General features: G+C 47.6%; 2 protein-coding genes across 5 annotated transcripts in view; one reads left to right on the top strand and one right to left on the bottom strand.

The window, feature by feature from the left end:
- Positions 1-9,320, top strand: part of LOC144153630 (uncharacterized) — a 63,387-nt gene extending 54,067 nt beyond the window's left edge. For 2 of the 3 annotated variants that reach the window (XM_077685279.1, XM_077685280.1), the window contains exons 7-8: positions 675-771; positions 5,972-9,320. In XM_077685279.1, coding sequence (XP_077541405.1) covers positions 675-771; positions 5,972-6,035 — 161 coding nt within the window. In that variant the 3' untranslated portion in view covers positions 6,036-9,320. Of the gene's footprint in view, positions 1-674; positions 772-861; positions 929-5,971 lie in introns of all 3 variants that reach the window. The other variant, XM_077685281.1, reaches the window with a different exon arrangement.
- A 323-nt stretch (positions 9,321-9,643) lies between these two features.
- LOC144151416 (protein 5NUC-like) overlaps positions 9,644-26,697 on the bottom strand; it is a 43,885-nt gene continuing 26,831 nt past the window's right edge. Inside the window, exons 8-9 of one of the 2 annotated variants that reach the window (XM_077682460.1) lie at positions 13,924-14,124; positions 9,644-10,394 (exon numbers count right to left, since the gene is read on the bottom strand). In XM_077682460.1, coding sequence (XP_077538586.1) covers positions 10,219-10,394; positions 13,924-14,124 — 377 coding nt within the window. In that variant the 3' untranslated portion in view covers positions 9,644-10,218. The remainder of the gene's footprint in view (positions 10,395-13,923; positions 14,125-26,697) is intronic. The other variant, XM_077682461.1, reaches the window with a different exon arrangement.

Raw genomic sequence — 26,697 nt, 5'->3', positions numbered from 1 at the left:
AACCTCGGCCTTTCTTACGCGGCTACGCCCCCCCCCCCCTCAACTTCCCTACATGCGTAAGGGGACGGTCCAAAGTCATGCGAACAGCTATCACTCAGGCATCTGCCGAAGATGCCGAACAAGTCACCACCGCTTGCGGGCCAAACGCCTGTACGTTATCCGCTCAGACGAGCAAGAACGCGTAGGCGGTTAGAACGCGCGTCGATTTTGAAGAAAGGGAAGTCGTTTGCGAAGAGCAAGCGTTCTCACGGTCACTCACAAGAGTGGAATGTTTCGGAAGACGTCTCGGCTGCCGTGAGACGTCTCGGCTGCCGTGAGGCCAGACGACGATGATCGGCCGTGTTTGTCCATTCCGCACGCAGTCATCGGAATTCAGAGGATGCCGCTTTGGTCGCGACGAAACCCACCAGCCCAGTGGCCTTTTCGTCCAGACAAACTGGCGCCACGAGACGCCGCAACGGATTGAGACGTGATGAGTTGTAGTTTCGTAATGCTAGTCTCCACGACAGCCGTGCGGCCACGGCTATTGTTACCTCGGGAGGAGCAAGTTGAAAGCGAACGACCTCGCCTGTGACCTATCATTGCCCATTACTCCCCCATAATGTCATTATGTCTGAATTACGGACATAATTTAAGAGAGTTTTTGTCCGTCTTCCCTTTTCTCTCTTCCGCAGTTGTATCCGGTGGCCAAATTGCGGTTCTGGTACTGTTATCAGTCATCGGATTCTGTCTTCTAGTCTACCTGGTCATCCTTCTAGTGCGCCGTTCGAGGTAAGCTGACACTCATTTAATGGCGCACGCAAGTGCGCATTAGTCTGTTTAAAAAATGGGCGCTCAAACACCAACTTGTGAACATCACAGGCGACGAACTAACAGGACTAAGCCCCGAATCCTTTACCAAGAGGTATGAGAACACACGAAACAAAAGGTAAAAACGTGCGGGAGTGCTGCACTATTTTTTTTCTTTTATTCTTTTAGCCAGAATTGTTGTAATGTTTGGAATCAAAATAAAAAACGAAACAATCGAAAAAACGAAACAATAGAATGTGAGGGTATTCATGCAAATCTACATGAAGGGAATATTGGGCTTCCAGAAGCCCTAGGATTTAAGGGTATCACAGAGGAAGTTAACTGCAAGGCTGTCGAGGGGACGAAAAGAAGATTAGAATGCTGGTGGACGAAAAGCAGAGAGGGGAATATTGCCTAGGGCAGCTACCACCTGTAACAGGGAAAAAAGTATTTTTTGCCTAATAAGCTTTTTTGCCTACCCTAAGCAGCGGTAGTATTAAACCAATTGGGTGTAAAACATGGGTATATTAGTCCTTTTTGGTAAGATGACATGTCATTACCCCGCTACAAAGGGGAAACCAATAGGAATAATCATCATCGTCGTTGTCCCTTTATCGTATACCTCGATCGCCAGACCCGTAAGGGTGAGGTGTAGTGACCACCGTATGGTAAGATCTTGAATTAGGCTGTATTTGAGGATGGACCGTAACAAGTTAGTACGAAAGAAGCCCATGAACTGCTAACTGTAAGACGGAAAGTTGAAGAATTCAGGATCACGCTGCAGAACCGATATTCAGCTCTAACCGAGGAAGCAGAGTTTACGACACAGGAAGCCAGCGACAATCTCAAAGGCATTATCACGGAGTGTGCAGTAGAAGTCCCAGGTACGATCGCTAGACAGGATACTGGTACTTTCCCAGGAGACGAAAGATTTCATTAGGAAATGGCAAAGCATGACAATCTCCACCCCAGATGACAGAATAGCACTAGCGGAGCTTATTCAAGAAGCGTAAGACGACTGACATATGGAAGTGTAATATGGAGAGGGTCGATCATGCTCTAAAGAACGGAGACAGCCTGAAAGCAGTGAAGGCGCGTCTAGGTGTGGGGAAAAATGAGATGTATGCACTTAAAGACAAGCAAGTCAATGACATTACAAATAGGGATAAAATAGTATAGTAGCTGGCGAGTTCTTGAGGGATCTGTGCCGTAGCCGCGACATCCAGGATAATACCGAACGAGGAAGTAGTTCAGAGGAGATAGACATCCGACCAGTAACGACCGAAGAAGTAAAGAAGCCTTTAAAAGACATGCAAGGGGGCAAAGCACCTGGTGAGGATCAGATAACAGCAGACTTCTTGAAAGATAGCGGGCAAACTGTACTAGAAGAACGGGCAAACCTGTACACCCAATGCCTAATGACCGCCGGTGCACCGGAATCTTGGAAGAACACGAACGTCATCATAATCCATATGAATTGCAATATTAGGGCTTGAAAAAATACAGGCCGATCAGCTTACTGTCAGTCGTGTACAAGGTACTTGCCAACGTAATCGCTAACACAACTTCTGCCACCTTAGACTTCAGTCAACTTAGCGAACAAGCAGTTTCTTAAGGCTATTAAACAACGGACCATATCCACACGATCAGTCAGGTGATAGAAAAATGCGCGGAGTGCACTCAATCCCTATATATAGCCTTCATAGATTATGAGAAAGCATTTCACTCGGTCGAAACCTCGGCAATCATTGAGTCATTGCGGAATCAGGGTGTAGACGAGCATTACGTGAGAATTCTAGAGGGTATCTACAATTGGTCCACAGCCACAATCTTCCTCCATAAGAACAGCTGTCAAACACCGGTAAGGAAGGGCGTAAGGGACACAATCTCTCCAATGTTATTCACAGCATGTTTACAAGTGTTATACAGAACAATGGACTGGGAACAGGTGGGCATAAGGGTTAATGGAGAATACCTCAGTAACATCAGATTTGCTGATGACGTCGCCTGGCTCAGTAACTCGAGGGACGAATTGCAAGGCATGCTTACCGCACTGGAAAAGCACAGTACAACCCTGGGCCTGAAAATTAATATGCGTAAAACTAATGTAATGCTTAATAACTTCGGGAGAGCACAGCGGTTCGAGAGAGGTGGCTAGGCAGTGGAAGTGGTAAGCGAATATGTCTACTTAGGCCAAGTAGAGACCCCGGATCCCAGCCGTGAGGCAAAAATATTAGAAGGATCAGAATGGGGGGGGGGGGGGGTGCATTCTGTAGGCACTCTCGGGTAATGAATGGCATCCTACCGTTGTCCCTGTAGAAGAAAGTGCATGAAAGCTGCATCTTACGGGTACTCTCCTACGGGGCAGAAACTTGGAGGCTCACCTAAAGGGTTCAACTTCAACTGAGGACGACTCAGCGAGAAGTGGAATGGAAGACGATAGGTGTATCATTACGGGACGAGAAAAGAGCAGAGTAGGTCTGGGATCAAATTTGTGTTAAGGACATATTAGTAGAAATTATAAAGAAATGGGTGTTGGAAGGGCACGGAGTTACTTGATATATACGAGTTGCGAAACTCCCCATAGGCCCCATAGGCACAATGTATCAAAAGCCGGTCTTTGGTTTCCCCCCTGCGGCGGGACAAGCACGGGGCAAGTTGACTAGCCTGTCGTCTGCCGGGAGAACGTTGAAGTAGCACTCCAGTGCTTGCGGCTGCTGCCGTAAGTCACAAAAAAATTCCGCAAAAACACAAAAAAATTTCACCTAATTAATGTATTCTCATTTAAAAAGCAATATTTATTTTGTGAAAAAATTTGAATAACAGTAGTTTAGCGAAGTTCAGCTTTTGTCTCCTAGGTCCCGCGCGCTTCGTCTTGCCCCTCACCTTCCATGGAGCAGGGAGGCTCGCGCCGCCAGGATTCTGAAGCGGAGTTTCGCAACTGTATATATTGAGTAACTCTTGGCAAGGCATGTAATGCGAAGGCAAGATAACCATCGGTCATATAGGGTAACAGAATGAATCCCTAGAGAAGGGAAGCATGGCAAGGGGCGGCAGAAGGTTAGATGGATAGATGAGATCAAGAAGTTTGCGGGGATACATTGGTTGCAGTTAGCACAAGACCGGGAAAATTGGAGATCAACTGGAGAGGCCTTTGCCCTGCAATGGGCGTAGATAGGAAGGTGATGATGATGATGATGGTGGTGGTGGCGGTGGTGGTGGTGAAGATGAATCACCAGACACGAGTCTAGATGTGGAGTACCGCTCAACTCTGTTTTATATTTTGTAGGACTAGAATTTCGGACTTTCTTTGAGTCGTTGCTCTCTGAAAAATATTTGTGCGCATACAAATTAGAAGGAAAGACTTCACTTTTAGTTCTTTGAGGTTTGATCATAGCACAAAAGTACAGTCTGGTGGCCATGCTTGGTATCTTAGTGAGTTTGGGATCTTTTTAAACATCAAAACAATGTTTTTACCGGTTCAACGTGGTTACGAGTAAGAAGCGTGCTTAGATTCAAAGTATTTGCCTGTAACTGATGTCCAGTGGTACTCCAGTGGTTAGTTTTTTCTACTTTAAACATGCATAAGTCTTACGCTCTCTCACTAACCCAAGGTTAACAGGTTAACAGACATTTTTGTAATTTAAAGCTTCTTGGAAGTGTCATTGAAATTCTATCAAGTGTAACCATAATTTCTTTAGTTATTTAGGATGCGCTCATTCTAAAGGCAACACAGCTTTGTGCGCGTTTTGTTGGTATATTTTCACATAAGGAAGCAAAGACCAGAGAAAGTAACAGAAGCCGTATGAATAAAGTTTCCATAAGAATCCTAATAGAAGATGTTGAAATTCTATGAACACTTTCATAGAGGTGTGTCTCCTAGATAAATTTTTGATTAGTATGCAGCGTAAGATTTGTTTCTCAGATTTTGCTTATTTTTGAAGAATTGAACCGAAAGTGAAGAGATGGAAAAACGCACATACGAATCGTTGCGTTCGTTATTTCCATAATTACAGGTGTTAAGCAAATGGAACGGCTGATGTAGTCACATGCCGCTGTTACAATCCTCATGATAACGAGAACTCCGTAACCTCGGAATTCCTGAATGTAGGACACACCACGATGTTAGTGAATTCCGAAAACAAAACAGGGCAATGAACCTGCTTGTGACGTTTAAAATTAGTTTAAAGGTAATGCACCTACGGAAGTGACAGATTATGGTCCTTAATATATTTGATACATAGTTCCCTATTGCATTCTGGCCGATGTCGAGAACACGAAAACACTGTAAAACAAGCTTAATGACTGAAACAATTTTTCGCTCGTGCCTTTCTCGAGGATATCTGCTTCAGTGAAGCTCAAACCCTCGAGCTCTGCAAGAATTCCAAATTCCGAACTTTTGTTTTCATAGTTCCTGCAGAAAGGGTGTAATGAATGGGAAGCATATCCGTAAATATAAGGACAAAACTACACGGCTCTGTTGAGGTAGTCAATATGGATGTACGGCCGGTGAAACGTTTTTTTAAAAAAAATTTGGGATGTGGCGAATTATTGAATTGGATTTTTTATTACATTGCGAAAGCGTTTTCGAGTTATATCTAACAGCCCTGCCATCAATTAAATTAAAAAACCTAACCAGAAGATTCATTGCTTTCAATGCGTTCTTTCAAAACAGACCGTCGGTACGGTCTGTTTTATACTCTTCGGGTGCTCTTGGTCATTGCACAGCCGCAACATGCAACATGCATCTGGTGCAAATGAGCGTATGGGCGCTATTGACCAGCTCCATTTTACTTACCAAAAGAAACGTATGTGGTATTTGGCAAGTAAAATACCAGAGTAATAAACGTAAAGCAGATGTAAAAAAGTGTCTGCAACAGTAAGTTTAGTAGTAGTCCTTCGCGCTGGCAAGAATTCAGTGGATTAGAACACGAAAAAACATTCTCTAGTTTGGTTATGAGGCCTCTACGATGCCATAATCGTAATTCTTCTACCAGCTACATGTGGTATTACACTGAGTAAACCCTGGAAGTGAAGTGTGTGGACGAACGGCTCACCTTTAAAACGTCATCTTCTTTTGGTATGCAAAAGGAATCCATAAAGGCCTATTTGAACTTTCGTTTATAGCAAACTTTGACCAGCTTCATCAGAACAGGATCACGCATTACGATCTACATTACAGGCAGAAGAAGAAGATGCAATACCCGAACGGACCACCCATCTACATAGTACCATTGAGGACGTGACGTCAGGTGCGACCTACAAGATACAGCCCAAGTGATGTGGGACGGTGTGAACTCATCTGCAAATGTTTGCGGCTGCAACGGACATATCTTCCTTGCCGGTGGCCACGGTAGCGCAGTCCTGCTCGTAACAGTTCCTGCCCGCACGAAATTTGTGCATTACGTTATAGGAGGTTGCAACAGCATTGTCGTATTTTTCTGATTTGTTTTTCCTGTGTTCCAAACAATTCCGCGTTACTGCCATTTATGATGTATTTACACTCCAGTTTACTAATGACAATTTGTGCTGAGTTGAAAGCAAATGGCACAAAGTCATATTTATTCACCCTTCTGCTTTACTATTGTTGGGGGTCATTCCATTGGTACAGGAATGATGGAGCTCAAGCACATACCTATATGCTGATCTCTTTTGTTTACTTGGGCTCTTGCGAAAACACTTGCCGTGCCATCTTTTCCGGATATAATCATTTGCGTGGTAGGCCGTTTCCACTCCTTGCACTGCTTATTCTCTTATTAATTTATGGCAGACCGACAGCAGCAAAATGAGTTAACCCTAGTCGTAATCCAAATTAGCATTAGATAAGAACACGAGTGCCGTATTATGGTTAGCGACATATACGTCCAGTATTGGTAGAATATATAGCACCCGTACACTATAAAGATTATAATACTAAAGCAGAAGGGAAAAGAAAGTCCCTGGTATACTTTTAATGATAGACAGGGAACGCGTCTTCAGGGACGAGAGCATTCTAAGGATGGACGCACCCCATAAAAAATGCTGGCTAGAAAACTCCCCGTAATCTCAGGTGAATATGCCGGTTGGTGACAACACAGTGAGTGGATACCACAGTATACGCACACACAATATTAATATTGCACGAACTTGGTAAAGTTATTCCGCAGGATTCGGCTACGAGCGTGATTTCACCGCAATTGAAATGAACTTGAAAGCTTTAATTAAGCAAATGTCTCCCCCCCCTTTACGCGAAAACGCCTAAAGTTAGGTTGTGAAATCACCGCACGGTGTTCATTTTCCGCAGTTCACAACACAAGTAGCGTTGTGGAGACACGCGTTCGGGAGAGGTTGTCTCGAGGAAAGCGGTTTTGTAACATTTAAAGTTAACAATATTCATACATGGATCCGGTGTTTACATGCAATTGTACGTTTTGTGCACAACAAGTCATTGGGGTACCAAATTTATAGCCCTAGGATTATAGCGCAGCTAAGGTAGTTTTTGTAGAGATAAGTCGTTGGTAATCATTTCGGTAATCATTTCTGCGGCCCTAGTGGGTCTCATTAAAACATTGCGCAGTACCCACCTCCACTAACCCAGAAGTCGCGAGCGACCACTTCACGTTACCTTGTTCACCATCCATATTCCAGTCATGCAGAATTGCATACGAATACACTGTCGTCGCACGAAAGTTAACACCCATCAAGCTCAGAAGCCTGCCCCACTTCCCCATCCAATGGTGAAGGTGAGCTCGCCATGTAGGCGCGCTGGTACTGCTGGTTTCCCGCTCACCTGCTTCATTTAAAAGTTTCATGGGGACACAATAAAAGTTTGCTTCACTAAAATAGCTGCTCTGCCTTGATAACAACGATACCATGTTTATCGCAAACTTCGAGTAAATAAGGAAGATAAGAAAAAAACTCGAAGCAGTGGCGACTCCCAAAAATTTTCCAGCAACTTTTTTATGACGTCATAGAATTTTTTTTGTGCGATTGGCGGCACCCAACCTAAATCATCGTCAAAACACATAGCTTGGTAATGGAAGTGGGGCCTCTAGTTCTGTTTGATTGCAGCACAGGAACGTTAACGTGCAGACAACAGACTGAAAGTGAGGTTTTTAGTGCTTGCCTGTATGACGTCACTCCCGCCTATTGCACCTCACTGCAGTGCGAAATTTGAAAGTTCTTCAATCCTTCATGCATTATTTTCTGTTAGATAACGTCTTTCGTGGGTGGAATAGAGCTGCATGAGGTGCTGAAGCGTAGTTCTTTCAAATTGAACGAAGCTGTGTTTTGTTTTCGTGCCGCCTTTAAGGCGGCAGAGCCATTCATATAAAATGCATTCCCACATATTCACATTGCGTAAAATTGCGCTATATGGTTCAATATGACTATCACGCCCACCCTTCTGAATGAGAGATGAGGCAACAGAAGGTAGCCGTAGTGACCCGTCAGTCTAACATTATTTCTTTGTGTTCTTTCTATGACGACTGTTTGTTTTTTGGTTCCTTGATGACGGTCGCAACTTCTAAAAGCAACTTGTTTTCATCCTGTATGAGTTTACGTATAATGCTTCCCTAAAAAGCCATGGCGGTAGAATCACAGCTTGAATGCAGAACTCATAATAAGCACGAAACTCAAACTGACAACGTGGGAAAAAAAACAGTGAAAAGTACCTCAATTAAGCAATCGACAATTTCAAGCCGATAGGTACACATGAACGTTCGAAGCCAGCGGAGCCACATTGTTGTTCCGTTGGTTCTAAACTTTGAACGTACTGGAAGTTTACCGAGGACCGGCAACGTTGCTTAGGACCCTCGTGTTGAAAGGAGCTGCCAAATAAGGGAGAATGAAAAATGTGCGGTGATAAAACAGAAGGTCCTGTATTGTTTCTTCATGCATGCAAAACTGGCCGAGTGCCAAATCAATTGTTCTGCACGCCCAAGTCTTACTGGTACTCTGGTATCCTGCAAATTGTGAGCCTTTACGACGTCTATGTAAACGCTGAAGAAACATTTTTGTTGTGCAATCAAACAGAAATTATGTACATACTTTGCGATAGAGCACATGCTTCGTTGAGCTAATCAATGTGAGCCTGATTCGGTGCACTCAAACGTTCCTCGTAAATTTCATCGGCTTTCTGTACCGCGTGGTTAAAAACAGCAGCAGAATACCCGTAGTTGCTCCATTACAACTGAGTCATAAGCAGGTTTGCAATTTTCATACCTTGACAGCTCTCCAGGGGTAGGCTTAGGACAACAAAAACAATTAAGCCAATGTATGTGCGACAACCTGCATACAGACACTGCCCTCACGGTCTTAGAAAAGAATACCATAATTGTTTGTGCTGTTCAGCTCTGCGGCTTTTCTCATAGAGAGAATGAGTCCTGTATGGAAAGCGATATGTGTAAATAGTTATTATAACCCAAAGAGAGATTTATATTTGCTATTGTTGCATTACGTCACTTTCCATGCTTTCGAAGTGTATTTAATAAAAACAAATCTGTTGCCAGTTCTTCTGTGGTTCCATCTTACAATAAAGTGTAATAAAAGCCGCTCTGTATTTGAAAGCGCCAGAAGTAATCTCCCATGTTAGCTGTGGCGAGTCTTAAAAGCAACTCAAAGCCTTGTGAATTTCGGTCTACAAATGCTTGCAGGCAGCCTCGCCTTCATGGCATGTGTGAACAACGACTCTCCTGGTATAATAACACCTCTAGCATAGAACTAAAGTACAGAAACGCAATGGCCTTTCAGCGAAAACACTCCCACGCCATTACTACTCATATTGAAATTAACAATAATACACCAGTACGTAATTAAGCAGCGTGGTAAAATTTTAAAGGCAGTGTATGTGTTTTTCGTATCAAACTGAGGATATTTATTTTTTATTTGTGTAATAATTAGCTGTCACATTGCAGCCCAGGTGAACCTCATCGGTAGTTTTAGTGTAAGGAACAGCACAGAACCCCGTTTATTAAAACAGCGTGATGTAAACACAATATTGAGGGCGAGAAATGCATGATATCAAAACTACGAGAAAATCCAAAGACCGAAAACGAAGCCCAGAAAAAATTCCTGATACAAGTACAAATTCAACAATTCGAAATTCACAGTACAAAGTACAAAAATTCCTGATACAAGTAAAAATTCCTGATACTAGGCTACACGAAAAAACTACCCGCTAAAATTATGATTACAACGGGTAGTGCAAATCTACGACACCTTTCTGTAAATTTCGCGTGAAGCTTTTGTAAGCATGGGCGAAACACCAAATAAGGTAGTAAAGCATCATTAGCACAAAAGTGCGCTATTCAACAAATTCTTAAAATTAGGCCAAATTTGGGCCAGTACTATTGTTCAAATAAACGACATAAATAAGCGGAGTCCATGCAGCACTTCTAGTGTTGGGCATAACTTTTCGGGGTAGCTCCACACGCTACCCACGCGCCTCTGTCAAAATTTGTTGCGTGGCCCCGAGTTCAGCAGGACCAGGCCGGGCACGCCCAGCAAAACAGGTAGTAGTGCAGAACGGTGAGAGGCGCTCGTGATGACGATTCGGTCTTCGAGCTTGACCTTTAAGGGGGACGACTTGTTGACGTACCATCGGATCAACTCCAGCACGGTAACACCTGCACAAACAGCGACAGGCTGCCAACGGAACTTCACACTGAGTTTTTTTAAGCCCGTAAGAATACAAAATGCCCTTAACCATTTCAGGCCATCATGTGCACTCTAAAAGGTGAAGGATCACTTCAGAGCACTATGTTATGAGCCACCGTTTATTAGGAGCCTCCGGCAAAGGATCAGTGGATGCACGACACTAAGATGACTACTAAAGATCCTAGGAGGAGGGGCTGGCGGGTCTGCTAATGATGATAATGCTGTAATTATTACGGCGAAGCACTACAGGCAGTGCACAGTTCTTCTACTAAAAGTGCTCACGCCAATTAGTGATGGTAGAATAACCAGGGCCGCCAGGGCTGCCGCTTGGGCTGCTGCAGCGAACTGGCCGCAAGTCACCCTGCAACCAGGCTTCTAAAGGGCTTTAAGAGGACAGGTGGATGATTTGAACACCACGTTGACAGTGGTCTGATAGCTAAGAATTAGTGTTACGCAGCGTTTCTTCGAGTAGGACGCACAGACCAAAAAAGTGCATAAAGGGACTCTGCAACGCTTCAACTTCTTTTGAAATCTTAAACGCTTGCAGAACGTAGCCAACCAACACATCCAGTAAGATTAGGGGGCGGCAAAGTATCTCAGCCAAAAATTACAGCTCCATGACCGCCAGATAACTTACAAAATTGGTCAAAAGCTATTTCTTGCTCTATGCATATCAGATAACGTCGAAACGTGTTCAACAGAATTTTATTTATTTATCTATCTTGGCGTTGTTCGACCGCTGGAATTACGTCATTAGCGTGATGTAGCGGCCATTGGCTGGCGTCCTTTCAGTTTCCGCAATGAACACACGCGAAAGTCACTTTGAAAAAGTGTTGCTAAAACAAAACACAAACAAGTGTATCTGCTGCGACGAGCAAATTACGCAGTGCCTCTCCGTTCTGGCGATACCTACAGCTCTCACAATGCTTCCAAGTTCGAAGGAAATGGTGAAAGCGTTCATCGGAAATGTTGCAGTGTCCTTTTAAGAGATTTTTCACACAAATTCCGGGCTTGCACACTGGAGTTAAAAACACAACCTCACACCCCGCGCTAAAACGAGGACAGCAAAGGATCAATGGTGCCGGGTCTTCCATAATACTGGTGAGCTTCAGTGCAGACGCATGCTTGTCGCCGGCAGTGTGCAAGTTGTGACGTGTGCTGGTCATTGGCTGGTGCGGCACACGAAACTGGTGCAGGGAAAAAAAAAGTTGGCTTTAAGGCGTATAGGGCGAGCGGCCAAAGACGAGAAAGAGGAGACGGTAACACGTAGTAGGTTGGAGTTCAGGGGTATAGGCGAAGGGGGCAAAGGGCGCGCTAACGTAGACGTAAAACTGCGCAGCGGACGGGAGAGGGGAGAAAAAGACAGGACGAGGGCAGACTGCACTAGACTTGTCTTTTTTTCCCCTCTCCCGTCGGTTGCGCAGTTTAAGCCTAAGTATGAAGACCAACTAGCCCAACAACATGCTTTACTGGGCGCGGTCACGTCGCAGATGCGATGGTCGAGGCTTATATTATTAGAAATAATATCATACAGGGCAAATTCATGCCGTTTTTTGGGACCTAATAAACGGGGGTGGTTTGGTGAATAATTTCCGAGGCACGCAGGAGCTCTTAACGTCGGGCAGCAGAACGTTACGTCCACAGTCGTTAAGGACCATGCGTCGGTGCGGCACGGTGTAAAATGCCGTGGTGAAGGATAAAGCCGGGAAATTCTGCAGTTGGGCCAGAAACACTAATGCGCTTGTGGTGTATTTTGTAAAATGTAAACCACAGTTACCATCCGCCGCTAGCCAGGTCGCATCGCAGGAAAGCCCCATACAATACAAGAAAATTCTGAGAGCGTGTTCGGCGCAAATGGACAGCGAGGGAACTGAAGCCGTCCGAAGGAGCCATCGAGAGATTGCTAATCTAGCCAGAAGCACACAAGGGCTGTCTGTCCAACAGACAGACGCGGAGTGACCCTGCAACAGGTAGCGGCTAGAACCTCCGTCATACAACTTTGCAGCTCCAATGTGCCCAGGGACTGCATCGTCGTGGCAAGTTTGCATAATGAAACGGTAAAGCGCTAATGGGGCACGGCAGGCTGTCCTCATGTGGCCAGTAAAGTGGTGATTGGTACGGAAAACTGTGCTTTGCCAGGGCCATACGTTCGATAATTGAAGACGGGAACGGCTGTTTGAAGGCTACAAGCCGCCGGTAGGTACCATGGTTGATGGTGTACACAGTAAGCGCCCGCCCACTGCAGAAACGGCAGCTCTGGGAGCCCGGCTACGCCAGAAGACGTGACGGGTGCCGCAGGGAGTGCAGGTTTTGGGTACTGCAGCACAGCCAGAGATGACGCGGACAATGGGTATCGAGGCAAGAAGTTTGTGCGGGATGTTTTCTGTCGGATCTATATGTAACTGCGAAATAATGCTGGTGATGGCGGCCAACCCAGTGGCTAAGGCGTGAGCACAAGTTCTTAAAAGCAACTACCAGAGAACGTTACGGTACCTCACGACCAGTGACAGCACCAACGCTAAAACGGGGGCTAGCTATATACCAGTTGTTCCTTTTTTGCTTAAATCCTAAAACAGCGCGATTCAAGAGTAAGGGACAGAAGTATTGGTGTTAGCGCAACTTCCGAAGAGCCCAAACCAGTCAGGTACTTTTACTCGTAATGGTGGACTTCTTGCCAGCGCTTGCCAGCAAACGACTGGCGTGGGCAGCTATTCCTTTCTGAAATTTTCCGTCACGCTGGATAAGCATAGCACTATTTACACGGTGCTGGCACCCGTGGGAAGTATGGTGGGCAAAGTCCACCATTCGATCAAACGTGGCCGCTCAATCATTTCCAAACAAGCAGCGTCCACCATCCGGACTTATTACAAATGCCATTTTTTGCGATTATACTGACTGTCTGGCTAGAACTTTTCAGGTTAGAGTGAACTGTTGAGTTTTCGATAATCTCGTTAGTTGCTGTGTCTGCAGGTGATTCACTCGAAAACAGGTAGCGATTTTTACTGCGGTCACATTTTAAAAGAAAAAAAAAAGGTGATTTCTGTACCAGCAAAAAAATATAACAACATCTGTGCAGGCTGCTGTAAAATATTGTTTTTAACGAGTTTTATTATGTTAACTACAGCAATACCTGCGCCGACGTCAATTTTTAATTTAAAGAGCAATGCCTTGATTACGCATGTATTCATGCGGTGTGTCGAACGGTGTTTCGAAGAATGTTCAGAAGTATGAAGTATTCTACCAGTTTCAGCAGCATGGGAATATCTTGCCTCTATAAACGCCTCGTTTAACAATTCCTTTTCTTATGCTAGCTGGCTAAATCGAGGAATAGACAGTCAAACGTTGTCTCGTTTAAGTTGCCCGAGAAAGGCTATCGTTACTAAACATAGCGTAAGCTCGACCCCTAAACAAGAGTTGAAATCGGTAAGTACGGCACGGCTCTCCTTTCCTCGGGCTCTAAGTGTAGCACAGCGCAAAACGGCAATCGCATCGACGAACCTGTGTTGAGGATGTCGCTTCTCGAGAGCCCCTGAAATATGTAATTCTCGCTGCCGTTCAACATGGTCTGTGGGACGACGTAACTGTAGGTCTTGTCGGCCTCCACGTCGACGTAGGTCGGAACACGGCAGTCCGTACACAGCGTCTTTAGGCTTGCCACCCTGTCAGTACTGCGCTTCACGTTGTAGGTGACCCGGATGCCTGCGTCGACACGGTGAGTTTTGAAAAACAAAGCTCGCACTAACTCGTAAGACTTGAAGGTAGTGAAGCTGTACGAAACCTTCACCACCATCACGACGGTTTAAGTCCACGATTGCAGCCGATTTGCTTGTTTTTCGCTGCCGCACTGATCCATACTCCAGCATTGTTGCTATTAGTGTGAGCTTGCTTCATTTTTTGCAATAGTTAACCATTCGATATCCTCTTGGAGGGGCGTACGCTATGACTTGTCTTTCTCGTGCCGAGAAAGTGTCCCCACGATTACGGCGCACGCTGAAATCTTTTCGTTGCGAGCAAGTGTTGAACCGATTACGGCGAATGCTGAAGTTCTGTTTTTTTTTTTTTTGGCCAATCTGGGCCAATCTCTCTAAGTAGGTATGCTTGGCTTGACAAATGGGCACCAGGGACGCTGGGTGGTCGTCGTTAGGCCCACACGCACGAGCGCTTGTTATTTTCTTGGTCTTTTGAACAGCCGGGCGATCGCTGCGAAGCTTGCGGTCACTTGCACGCGCTCAGCATTTTCTTTGGGTTTTAAACGGCGGACACGAAACTCTAAAGATCTGCTAAACTGCTTCACTGTTAAAACAAGTTGTCGGAATGACCCTCCTTGTACACGCTTTCATTGCTATGAACATTGTTAAGGGGGTTGGCTTGGGTAAGTTAGTACAGTGTTCTGCTTCATGAAACGGCGAATTACCGAACAAGGGAACAGGAAGAAGACGCAAGAGCGCTGCTAACAACTAAATTTTTCTTTCGATATGCACAACCTATTAACACTTTCGAGGCAGCTGCAAGCAGGTGAAGAAAAATAAGAAAGCACGAAAATACACCATGTGAAGCAACCAGGCACACCTCCCCTGGATAGCCGACAGCTAATACAGTTCTGTGACACCGTCCTTTCCGTGTTAGTGCAATGTGTTTTGTAGCGTGAGCTACGCTGGCCGAGGTTGAGCAGTTTCGCGTGGCTCCTGGAGAGCCGTGCTGCGCATGCGCGAGGAGCAGTGACGTCACACTGCGCACAGAACGTTGCTCGCTGCCCGGCGTATCTCACACACCCCACGCGCCAGGCGTCTTCGCCGACCTCCGTTCCGCACGTGGCGGCCCGGTACACTTGATGATCATGCGAGGGGTGGCCGGGTGTGTAACCGATGGTTCGTGCGTCGCTGCAACACCGGCGTGCGCCTGTGGAACCAGCTTAGCTCTGGGGTGACTGGCGACGCTGGGCCGGAGCCCCTTGATAAATGTACATGTGTCACAAAATGCGTATAGCGTGTGTGTGTCTCATTGAAGCAGCAGTAAGCATGATATTCAAGCTATGCTAGACAACCAGGAAAGCTAACAATAACGAGCTGAACCAGGGGGATGAAACTCCGCCGTTTTTCTGTCCCGTGACTGCAGCGATCCTAACGTTTGGGGGCTGTACTACATACGAGCATAAATGAACGTTGTTGTTGCATTTTACATTTATTACCAGGTTACTTATTAATTACGGAGTTTTTAATATAGAAGTGAACTTAAAAGTTGAAGTGCGATACTGCGAAAATACGAGCGCCACCCGGAGTGGAAAACCGGAACCGCGCCTTTCTGCTTCGCACTGCTGAAAAGGGGCGTTTCTTGTCGCGCCCACAGATATGCTGCGATCCACGGTGTTCCGAGCGCCGTTTTTACCGCCATAAAGCTCGTTCCATCGAAACAGACGCATGAATGGATTCGCGCCGTCATCACAGATTGTGCTGTGCTGAGTGGTGTGAAAATTCTTCACGCCAGGCCGCATAATATTCTTTTGGATCCCGGCGGACGCAAGGTACGATCTGCATGCTGCTCGTTTTGCTTTTCTGCGCTTGCACGAGATAGCAGGATGCGGTTGCAGCAGTAACTTTATAATTTATGTGAGCATAGACGTGCACTATTTATTTATTACATTATGATTGTCTTCTTTGACTCTTGAATTGCACATGAAATGCGCGGCAGAGCATCTGGTAATTAATCCAATGTCTACATTAGCTACACACGTTTGTTTATACGTGGGTTATTATTTAAGGCGTTTCGATCGTGTGTTTGGGATTTGAGCGGAAGTGAATGCACGGTATGCAGCAAAATGTATATGAGGCAACATATACAATAACTAATGCAACACTGTAAGCTTATCTGCACTCTTTTTATTATCTTTTGATTGCCTGTGTTTAGTTTGTTTTCGTAGCATGCACTGTTGTTGTTTTTATATTATTAATATTATTGTGAATATTATTATTGTTACCAGTATTATTTTTATCGTTTTTATTATCAGCCTATTTATGTCCACAGCTGGAGGAAGGCATCTCCCATACTCATAGGCTCAAAGGATGGGTCCGTAGGTTCATATCGTGTTGTTAAATATATGTAACTAAGTAGTGACTACATAAATTATTTTATTGCGTTTCAATTGCGTGTTCTGCATTTTCTCTTCACGTGAATCAACGGAACATAGCAGAATGAATTTGTAGCAATAAATATACAAACTAAGCAATTACTGTTTATGTTTATAATAGAATAATAACTATAATTCCGCCACTTATAATTTATAATTTACGCTTCAGTTCCATGCTTCGAGTTTCAGCTTTAAGTACAAGAATGATATATTAAAAAAAAACGCAGTTACAGCTATAAGCCGATAAATATTTAGACAATGCAAGCTTAACCTTTGCTAGTAATTGGTTAGAGGTTTTTAAATAAGGTTTTTACAAGCAATTTACTGCAGGGCTCGAGAAATACCTGAGGAATACATAGTGCGCGAAAGTATATATGCATGAATAATTGCTTAGCGATTCTGGTGTGTGATGGCTGCTATTGTCTGCAGAAATGTATTTTCGATTAGGAGGAAAGGTGGGTCGTTGCCACCGAAGATTATGATCGCACAAATAGAAAAACGTATCCGCGTCTCTTAATAATAAAGAGTGATTTTAATTTAAAATTTTCCTTTACGATTGGTGTTGTCAAAAGTCGTCTTTGTAGCAAAAATCAATTTAAGAAAGAAAGATTCCCCATATACCAGATAACGCTTATTTCGGATACAGATGCCAGATTTCACTCAAAACTATGTGCGCCTGAGAGCAGCATTAAAGTTAGTATTCATCATCATCTTAAAGCTAGTATTCATTTAAAGCTATTAAAGCTAGCATCCATTTTAACCCAAATACACAAATGTGCTTGTTGATGTTCCAGATCTCACGTTTGGCTGCAGTGTGAGAGAAGGCAGGACGTGGCTCATTTACCACCTCGACAGATCTACAGCAGCTGCCGGGTGTGCCCTTCCCATTTCACCAGCAGAGAGTACGCGGACCTTCGACAAACAAGGCACGGATATATATGCACTGGCTGGATACCTAGTTATTATCATGCGGCCATGTGCCATACACGTTTGTTTGCCACTAAAAGCGCAAAATAACCAAGTTGTGTTTTACTGTATGAATGGTAAATTTAGGCAATAAAAATTAAAACTCTACTCTTTATTCTTGTCTAGATTGTGTGTACCAATAAACCAAAACAATCTTGTACTTAGAAAAAGTGATGCAAAAAAGTGCACGCCAAATCTTCATCAATCAGAGAAAAACAATTGCCCTTTTGATAATGTGGCGGGTTGCGCATCAGAAACAAGGTCGTGCGCTGGCCATCTGAATATCTTCCACTTACACAATTTACCTTGCATTTGCGTCCCAATTGAATTTGGCGCTAAATTGCCCCCCTCCCGCTCGGATTTTCAGTCCTCATTAAGATGGCGCCTCCCATGCATGTCTGCAACGCGCCGCCATGTTTTTAGTACCGCCCCCAAACACCAGGGGTTTGTCTGGCGCTGCGAGCGAATTTCGCGTCCCATGCAAGGTATAGGAAATTTCACTCCCCTGGCTGAACCCTTAGCTCAGCCTACGTATATCCTGGCATAGCTTAGCTAAGCCACTGCTAATTTTTCAAGCAAAGTTGTTTGTGGCTTGGCTTGTGTGGATTTTGTATGCGCAGGAACAAAAACTCCCGATGCTACACGTGTCTATAATGGAAAGCGTTCGTGCATGTACGTTTGCTTGCGTACTTCCTTGCTTTTCTTTTATAGCATAGCGTTCAATACATAGCGTTCGATAGCGCGAGGTGTGCGTGTGTGCTTTTCGTTGTTGTGTGTTTGCAGTGTTGTAAACGTTCCCCTAAAACAGGAACTAAAGCTCGTTCGCAATTTTGAAACGAGTTCCCGTTACAAGTTCCTTTATTGCCAAAGGAACGCGTTGCAGTTCCACGTAGAAAATTGGAATGTTTGGTTACATTAACGTTACAGTTCATTTTTTAAATTAAAATATGGTGTCGGATAATCGTGAGGTTAATTAAAGTGACAAAATTTAAAACTCCCATCGAACTACGTGTACTATACGAATAGGAACACCGCTGGCAGCAGATTATCTGGAGATAAAAGGAATCTAAAGAAACGCTCCTAGACTAATTTTTCAGGGAGCACCGGAAAATCTCCAGACATATCTAACTGCAATTTTGGTGCTCTTCTATTATGGGTGCAACGCATATGACACTTTCCACTTCGTTCTTACAAATTCGCAGTTAGGTTAGGGCGCTTCAGATGTGCAGATAGAAAGTTACTCCCATGCGGAACATCATTAAATTTCTTGCTAAAGAAACTGTGTCGAAAGAAACAATACTTGGGCGTTTAATGAATGTCATATTCCAGGTTATTTAAAATGCTGTACAGGCCATTTGCAGGGAACGAGTAAGAAGGTTACAAAACTGAAGCTTTGCGGATCATACAGCACAAATTTGCGAGTAACAAAACACAGCACAACAAGTAATGGCTACGAGGTTCTCAATACAAGTTTAAGTCGGAAGACGGTAAGAAGAAGAAAAAATAAAATCAAAAGCGTAGTCACACATGAAATCTACGCGCAAGAATTAAAAAGTGTACCGAACAAAATAAGGGCAGTTTATAAAGGAAACAACCATAGATAGCCAAATATGTGGACGCAGTGCACAAAGCAGTTGCTGTGGTTAGAAATACGCGCAAGGGAAAAGCACAATAAATAACGCGCTGCCTAATCACGGACGTAAAAAACATCTACACTGTAAAAAATCAAAGCACAGGTTGAAACCGACACACTAAAGAAACTCTGAACGCTGGTCGCCCACGTTCGGGCGGCCTCTCTTAGGTATTGTTTATACGGCACGCGACGAAATTATGCCCTACAATAACGAAATTCCTGACCTTTGTAAACACGACGCGTGCAATACAAAAGGACCTGGCACTCCCATCGACCCCTTCCCGCCAGATCGGCGACAGACCGCGCCGTGACGAACTGCTTACGTACTCTGTAACTTCGAGCAGTCCAGCATCCCGAGACACTGCTGTGCGCCCGGCCCTATGGCACTGGCCCTTCGAATGGGCACTAGCCCATTCGAAAAGCCAGTGACTTTTCGAATGACTTCTCCACTAGCGGGACTCTCAAGACAGCAACGCATCCGCACCTCGCGCGCACTAATGCGGCAATTACCCCTGTCAATATACAGATATGGTGGTGAAAAGCATCGTCAAGGCTACGCTATTCACCCGTCGCACGCTGCGTAAGCTCAACCGCCATAAAAGCAAGCAGAAGCAGCGGCTCGCTGCGTGGCTATTCTTCCGCCTTAGACTTTAGAGGAAGCACGTTGCGCTGAAGGGCACGGGAAAATTGGCCAGCTTGTAGGAGAGAAACACAGTAGCGACTTTTGGATTTTTATACTCGAGCCTTGGCATCAAAAACAGCCAAATCCTAGCAATGTAACGTTTGCAGAAGGAACGCCGTTGCTGACATTCCTTCAAAAACAAAACGAGTTACCGTTACAGTTCCACCGGCCCTTAAGGGAACGGTAACGTTCCTCCGTTCCTCCATAAAGGAACTAGTTCCAGGAACGCCGTTCCTTGGAAAGCCGTTCCGTACAACACTGTGTGTTTGCTAGCTTTCTTTTGATTGGGTCAGCACTTTCCTTAACTTGAAAGATCGCACGGCTACACCCGCCTCTCTCCGCCATAACTAGTATCTCATAATCGCCGTACCGAATGTCGTGGATGCGACGAAGCAAGGGACCCCGACAGCCGGTGGCCCGTTCGCTGAGATGATCACGAGCCACTGCCCAAGCGCGAGAGTCCAGCTGGCCCGCGCCCCGGTGCCCGTGTGAGCCGCCTCTTTATTATAATCATCAACACACCGCCAATCCATTGCGCATTCATCCATAATGATCCGACTGCCCATCTATTGCCCACTAATGAGGGCCCGGCCACCCGAGTTTGGGATCTTGTACCGGGAAAGGGTCAAGGAGGCATCAGCAGCAGCTGCATCGGGCGGAACAACGAGCGAGTAGAAAAATTACCCCACCTTCCCGCGAGGGGAACCCTGTGGAGATGCGACGCATCTTGGGGGTTCACTTGGTGGTTCCGTTGGGCTGATTCTCTAATTGCGTGAAATGTGTGAGGAACGCGTATGATGTATTCTTTATTTCTTTGGCCGGTGCTGGAACGATCGCGGCTATGACGCAATGTGGCGCGGCTATGATGCAACACAATCGAACACAATCCACTTTAATCCAATCCAATCCAAATCCAATCCAAGCCAAGCCAAGCCAACCCATCCAAGCCAAGCTAAGCCAAGCCAACGCAATCGAATCCAATCCAATGCCCCTCGCGAGATAGTGTTCGCTACCGGAAAGGAGAGGGGGTGAGCGGCGGAGAGCGCAGCTCGCGCGGCGAGAAGAATGGGGGAGGGGTGTGGACGGACAACAACAACGCCGTATGGAGGGACAAGGCGAGTGAATGAGATGCAGTCGCATCTAAAAGGGTGAGGAAAAGCAATGGGTATTTTGTACTTCCCCCTCTTCCATGTGAGGGTGCGCAAGGAAGGGCAGTTTGATCCTCCGAGTGCTCCGCAGCGGCCAGCCTTGGCAAACACAAGCCGCCGCCTTCTAACACGTATCCAGCACCCGCCATTGCCTTGCCTACTGTGTTGGCGCAGCCTCTCTGGCTGACAACACCTCAAACTCTGCGCCGGTCGTCGTGTCAGCTTTGCGCTGCATGTAACCACAGCTGACAGAGTGTGCCACGCGTCTAACAGGCGAATACAAGAAAAGGTTGCAAGCTGCCAGGCTCTGCTTCGGCCGCGTCAAGCGGAACCCTTTCGCCCGTGTGTGCCGCATAGCGACAAGGCTTTTTTGCACTTGGTGCTCACGACGCCAACTGAGGTCCCTCTGCGGCGTTACTCATGAAGCACCATAAGGCAGGTTTCTTCCATGAACGGCTGTCACGACAGTCGAATTTCGAGGGCGGCGCCTGCGAGACTTCCACGTCGGTAAGCGCCACCCTGCTCACCCCAATATACCTGCAGACCGCACGCGCCAGGGGGAAGGGACCTACTGGTCAGCTGCTGCTGCGCGCTGTTCTCGACACCGGCAACCAGAGCACGCTGATTCGCAGCGATGTTTCTGCGCCTTGGCCTGTCCCATCAGAGAGCCGAGCGTATCTCACTTATCACGTTTGACCGGATCTGTTCGAGGGGAACCACGCCATTTCAATATCGTCTCAGTGGCTCTGCAGAGCCAGCATGATGATGAGGTCGTCGCAATCGATGCTATGGGCCGTCACAATCGATGCTAGACACAATCGATGCAAGAAATCTGCTTCGTTAGAAGTAAGCCCATCCACGACGAGGTTCTCCAATCACTACAACCCCGAGGTCTGGCCCCGGCGGACTGTTCCCTCTTCGACACATTTTCGGACGACCGAGTTATTGTCTCGATAGGTGGCGATTTCTTCTGGAAGGTATGGTTCGGAAGAGTCTGGCGTTTGACTCCCATCTCGTTGGCTCCGAAACATTGCGTGGTCGGACGGTGCAGGGCACATGCGCTGTCAGGAACATAACGGCAACTGTGGCCGGTTCTACTTCGAAGCAAAGCTGCAGCGCCTGGAAACCTCCCGCAAGGACGGCCAAGGCTGCTTGTGACCGATGACAGCAGTGATACCCTCTGACAAGTCCGGCCTTCAGCCCGATGACTCGCGCATCCTTCGCAGGGGCCGAACCGGCCATGCAAATCGAAACGTCCCCCAGCCGGAGGAGATACTCCGCAGAGTTGCGGGCAGAAGCGCTTCGACACAAATCCAAGCTCCGAGAAGTCAACCGCACCCGATTTTGCGACATCCTCGAATTCTACACTGAAGTCCCTAGAGACCAAGATCACCTTGCGACGTCGCTGGCTCCTGATGGTACAACGCACGACCCAGAAGTTTCCAAGCTGCCCAAACCAGTACCGCTGGCTCGGAGGAGTTCCCCGCGTGAGCCACAACACCGCGAGAGTCCCTCGCGTTAATGCCAGCTAAATGAGCGTGCGTCCGGAATGACACCTGCTGACCCGCGCATCCCGCCTCGAGTGCCAGCAAGCAGAATTCGAGGGACGAGATGCATCGTGCCACCCAATTATGACAATTCGCTCTCGAACAGCGGCGTGGCCCCGCCAGTCCTATTCCCGGCAGCTGCCCGTGAGAACAGCGCTCTTCGTTCCCGGCCGTGTTTCCTGCGAACAACCCTCTTCCTCGGTCGGGCCTTTCGTCAAACGTGATGTGGTGCAGACCGGGGACGAGGAAACTCATGGAGGTGCCGCTAGCTCATCCTGCATTCTCGATGGAGTTGTCGCGACGGCGACAGAGAGATGAGAAGACACACGTCTGCACGCTACAGCGCCGTGGACCCAAACTGAGGTCCCCGCTTTATTCCACGCTCGTGCCCAGCGCGCACCGCAAGCGCGTGGTTAGCACTCGCCACTCGTGGCTCAGCCCCAGCGTCATCGTTCCTGGAGCGTGCCCGTTTGCGGCCGCAGACGACGCAAGCTGCTGGGGCGCCGCCACATAGCCCCCCCCTCTTCAGACGGAGTGTCGGCAAAACGGACAGTCTTTGCGCTGGGATGTTCACGGGTGGGGCTGCGAACGGAGGGGAGAGTGGTGGTGTTCAGGGTGGAGTGGTGGATGGTGGTGTCGAAGGCAGGCGGTTCGGCCTCGGTGAAAGCGGGCTTGAGGCGATCGATGGAAACGACAGTGTCGCGGCCGTTAACGCGAACTGTAAACGTCTTTTCGCCGCGTGAAATGACGCGATGAGGGCCGGTGTAGGGCGGTTGAAGTGGCCGGCGGGCACTGTCGACACGGATGAAAACGTATTGGCTGACAGAAAGACTTGGGTGAATAAAAGTGGGTTTTGTGGAACACGGCCGTGGCGGTTGGGGACGGATATAGCTGAAAAACCGGGTTAAATCCTTTACGTAGGATGGGCCAGGAGAGGAAGGGTTGTCTTGAGGCTGCGGAGGGACCAGGAAGTCTGCCGGTAATCGCAAAGACGTGCCGTAGACCATTTGGGATGCGGCACAACCAAGATCATCTTTGATGACAGTGCGCAATCCTAGCAGCACAAGAGGAAGGTGATCTGCCCACTGCTCAGGTGATTCGTGAGCCATCAGCGAGGCCTTGAGCTGACGATGAAACCTCTCGACCATGCCGTTGGCTTGAGGATGATAGGCCGTTGTTTTTAGGTGAGTAACACCGAGTAGGCATGTCAAGCGGCGAAAGAGTGTGGACTCAAATTGGCGGCCACGGTCTGTGATAATCTCCGACGGCACGCCAAAACGGGCGATCCACGTCGACATAAGCGTGGAAGCAACAGTCTCAGCCGTAATATCGCCGTTTGGAGAAGCCTCCGGCCAGCGGGTAAAACGGTCGATCACTGTCAAGATGTAGCGGCAGCCCTTAGATGGTGGTAGTGGGCCAACAAGGTCCACGTGAATTGTGGAGAACCTTGAGTCCGGTAGTGGGAAAGTAGCCAGAGGCGATGTGGTATGCCGAGAGACCTTGCATTGTTGGCAGGCGAGGCAGGAACGGGCCCAGGCGCGTACGTCAGTATTCATGCCCGGCCAGACGTATCTCTCGGCAATCAAGCGCCGTGAGGCACGAACTCCAGGATGACAGAGACGGTGAATAGAGTTGAAGGCAATGCGCCTGAGAGACGCAGGAAGGTACGGCCGTCTGCGGCCTGAGACCGGGTCAATGTCGCAAATGATGCTGATTCCCGAATCAGGGCATAGAATGTCCTCGAGTTGCAGAGAGGAGCTGTTTGAAGAACGTAGAGTTCGGAGCTCCTCGTCATCGCTTTGGGCTTGGGCCAACTCCTGAGAAGTGAAACCGGAGCGCTGTATGGCGGAAATACGGCTAAGGGCGTCGGCTGGAATGTTGTTAACTCCCTTGACATGCCGAATGTCCGTCGTAAACTCTGCAATATAAGCCAAATGTCGCGTCTCTCGGGGAGAATATGTAGTCTTCGATGACTTGAAAGCGTTCGTAAGAGGCTTGTGATCGGTGAAGATCACGAAGCTGCGGCCTTCGAGAAAAAAGCGGAAATGCTTCACAGCGAGGTATGCCGCCAGGAGTTCCCGTCCGAAAGTGCTGTACCGTTGCTCAGTGGGAGAAAGCTTCTTCGAAAAGAAACCGAGCGGGTGCCAGCTGCCGCGGATGTGCTGCTGAAGTACACCTCCAATCGCACAGTGGGAAGCATCTACCATCAGGCTTGTGGGAGCGTTGTGGCGCGGGTGCACGAGGAGGGTAGAAGAGGCCAGGCGCTCCTTGATGGTAGTGAATGCGCGATCAGCGGCTTCAGACCATTCAAGACTGCACTCGGGAGACTTGGGAGTTTGAAGGAAAGTTTCGAGAGGTTGAACAATGGCCGCACATTCCGGGATGAACCGTCGGTAATAATTCACCAGCCCTAGGAAACGGCGCAGTTGGCGCAAGGACTCAGGTCGGGGAAAGTCGATTATGGCCTTCACTTTGTCTGGCAGAGGGCGAATTCCATTGCAGTCAACGAAATGACCGAGAAACTCCAACGACGGCAACCCGAACGCACACTTGTCGCTATTAAGGATGAGGCCATGCTCTGCTAGGCGTTCGAAAACTATCCGCAGATGGTGCAGGTGCTCAGATAGCGATGAACTGGCTACAAGAACGTCATCTATGTAGGCGAAAACAAAAGGTAGACCACGGAGGACGACGTCTATGAAGCGCTGAAAAGTCTGAGCTGCGTTGCGTAACCCGAAAGGCATCCGAGTGAATTCGAAGAGGCCAAACGGTGTAATGATGGCAGTTTTCTTGACGTCATCCGGGGCTACGGGGATTTGGTGGTAGGCTTTTTGGAGGTCAAGCTTTGAAAAGATGGTACATCCACTGAGGTTATTGGTGAAGTCCTGTATATTAGGTAGGGGGTACCTGTCGGGTACAGTGGCCACGTTCAAGGAGCGGTAATCACCACAGGGTCGCCAGTCTCCTGATTTCTTCGGGACCATGTGTAACGACGAGGACCAGTTGCTCGATGACGGGCGAGCAATGCCGATTTCAACCATGTGGTGAAATTCCTGTTCCGCGATTTTATGTTTCTCTGGAGCCAGTCGACGCGCCACGGCGTGCGTAGGTGGACCGGTGGTGATGATCTGATGAACGACGTCGTGCTTCACTGGCTTTGTCCAGTCTGGAGGGGCAGTCAGGGAAGGAAACTCGTTCAGCAATTCCCGGTACGGAGAAGGTAGGTCGCAAAGAAGCGTGAATGCGAACGGATGGACTGGAGACGATTTGCCGATGACAGAAAGGCCGGTTGTGGCGTCCAGGATTCTTTTTCGGGCCATGTCAACCAGGAGGCCGAAGTGCGAAAGGAAATCGGCTCCTAGAATGGCGTGACTCACGTTGGCCACGAGGAAAATCCAGCGGAACGCGCGGCGTAGGCCGATGTTTACCATCAGGGATTTTTTTTCGGTACACGGGAATGCTGGACTTGTTAATAGCTTGGAGATGACACAGTGGTGCTTGAGTGCGGTCACAGGAATTAGCGGGGAGCACACTCACTTCAGCACCAGTGTCAACTAGGAAACGTTGACCACTGGTTGCATCTGTGATGTAGAAAAGGCGACTGTCGCTGGCTTGGGAATCGGTCGCCGCCGTTAACGATCCCTCGTACCGTTTCCCGGCCAGCCGCAAGGACGGGTGCAACGTTGCGCCGCTGCACCGAAGCGGCGATGGTACCAGCACAATGAATCAGGGTGTTGAGGTGGCTGGCGCGTTGTGCCTTCCTGGCGAAATACTTGCGGAGACGGGGTACGGCGAGAAGGGCAAAAACGGCGAGCTCGAGGGTTGCGAGGCGGCGGCGAGCTGTAACCAGCCGAGGCGACAAGCTCCTCCAAGTTTTGCATGCGCTCTCGGAGCGCGGCGAGGTCGTCGGATAGCGGTGAGGGCAAAGGAGTAGCAGGCGCCGCCACGGTGGTATGGTCGGAAGATTGAGCGGATGCCACCGTGGACAAAGGCGGATGCAACGTGGCGACTTCCATTATCTTGTCAGCATGCGCGGCCAACGCGGATAAGGGAAGGTCAGAAGCAGTCGCGAGGATCATCTGCACAGAAGAGGGGAGCCTTCGCAGGAAAAGTTCCTTCAACAAACGGGAGTCCGTGGCAGAAGGTGCGTCGCCGAGCAGGGTTTGCAGTTC

The sequence above is a fragment of the Haemaphysalis longicornis genome, unplaced genomic scaffold, assembly GCF_048455015.1.
Source record: "Haemaphysalis longicornis isolate Haplotype H1 unplaced genomic scaffold, Haemaphysalis longicornis Haplotype H1 scaffold_9, whole genome shotgun sequence".
NCBI lineage: Eukaryota > Metazoa > Arthropoda > Arachnida > Ixodida > Ixodidae > Haemaphysalis > Haemaphysalis longicornis.
This window is presented reverse-complemented; position numbering and strand designations above follow the sequence as displayed.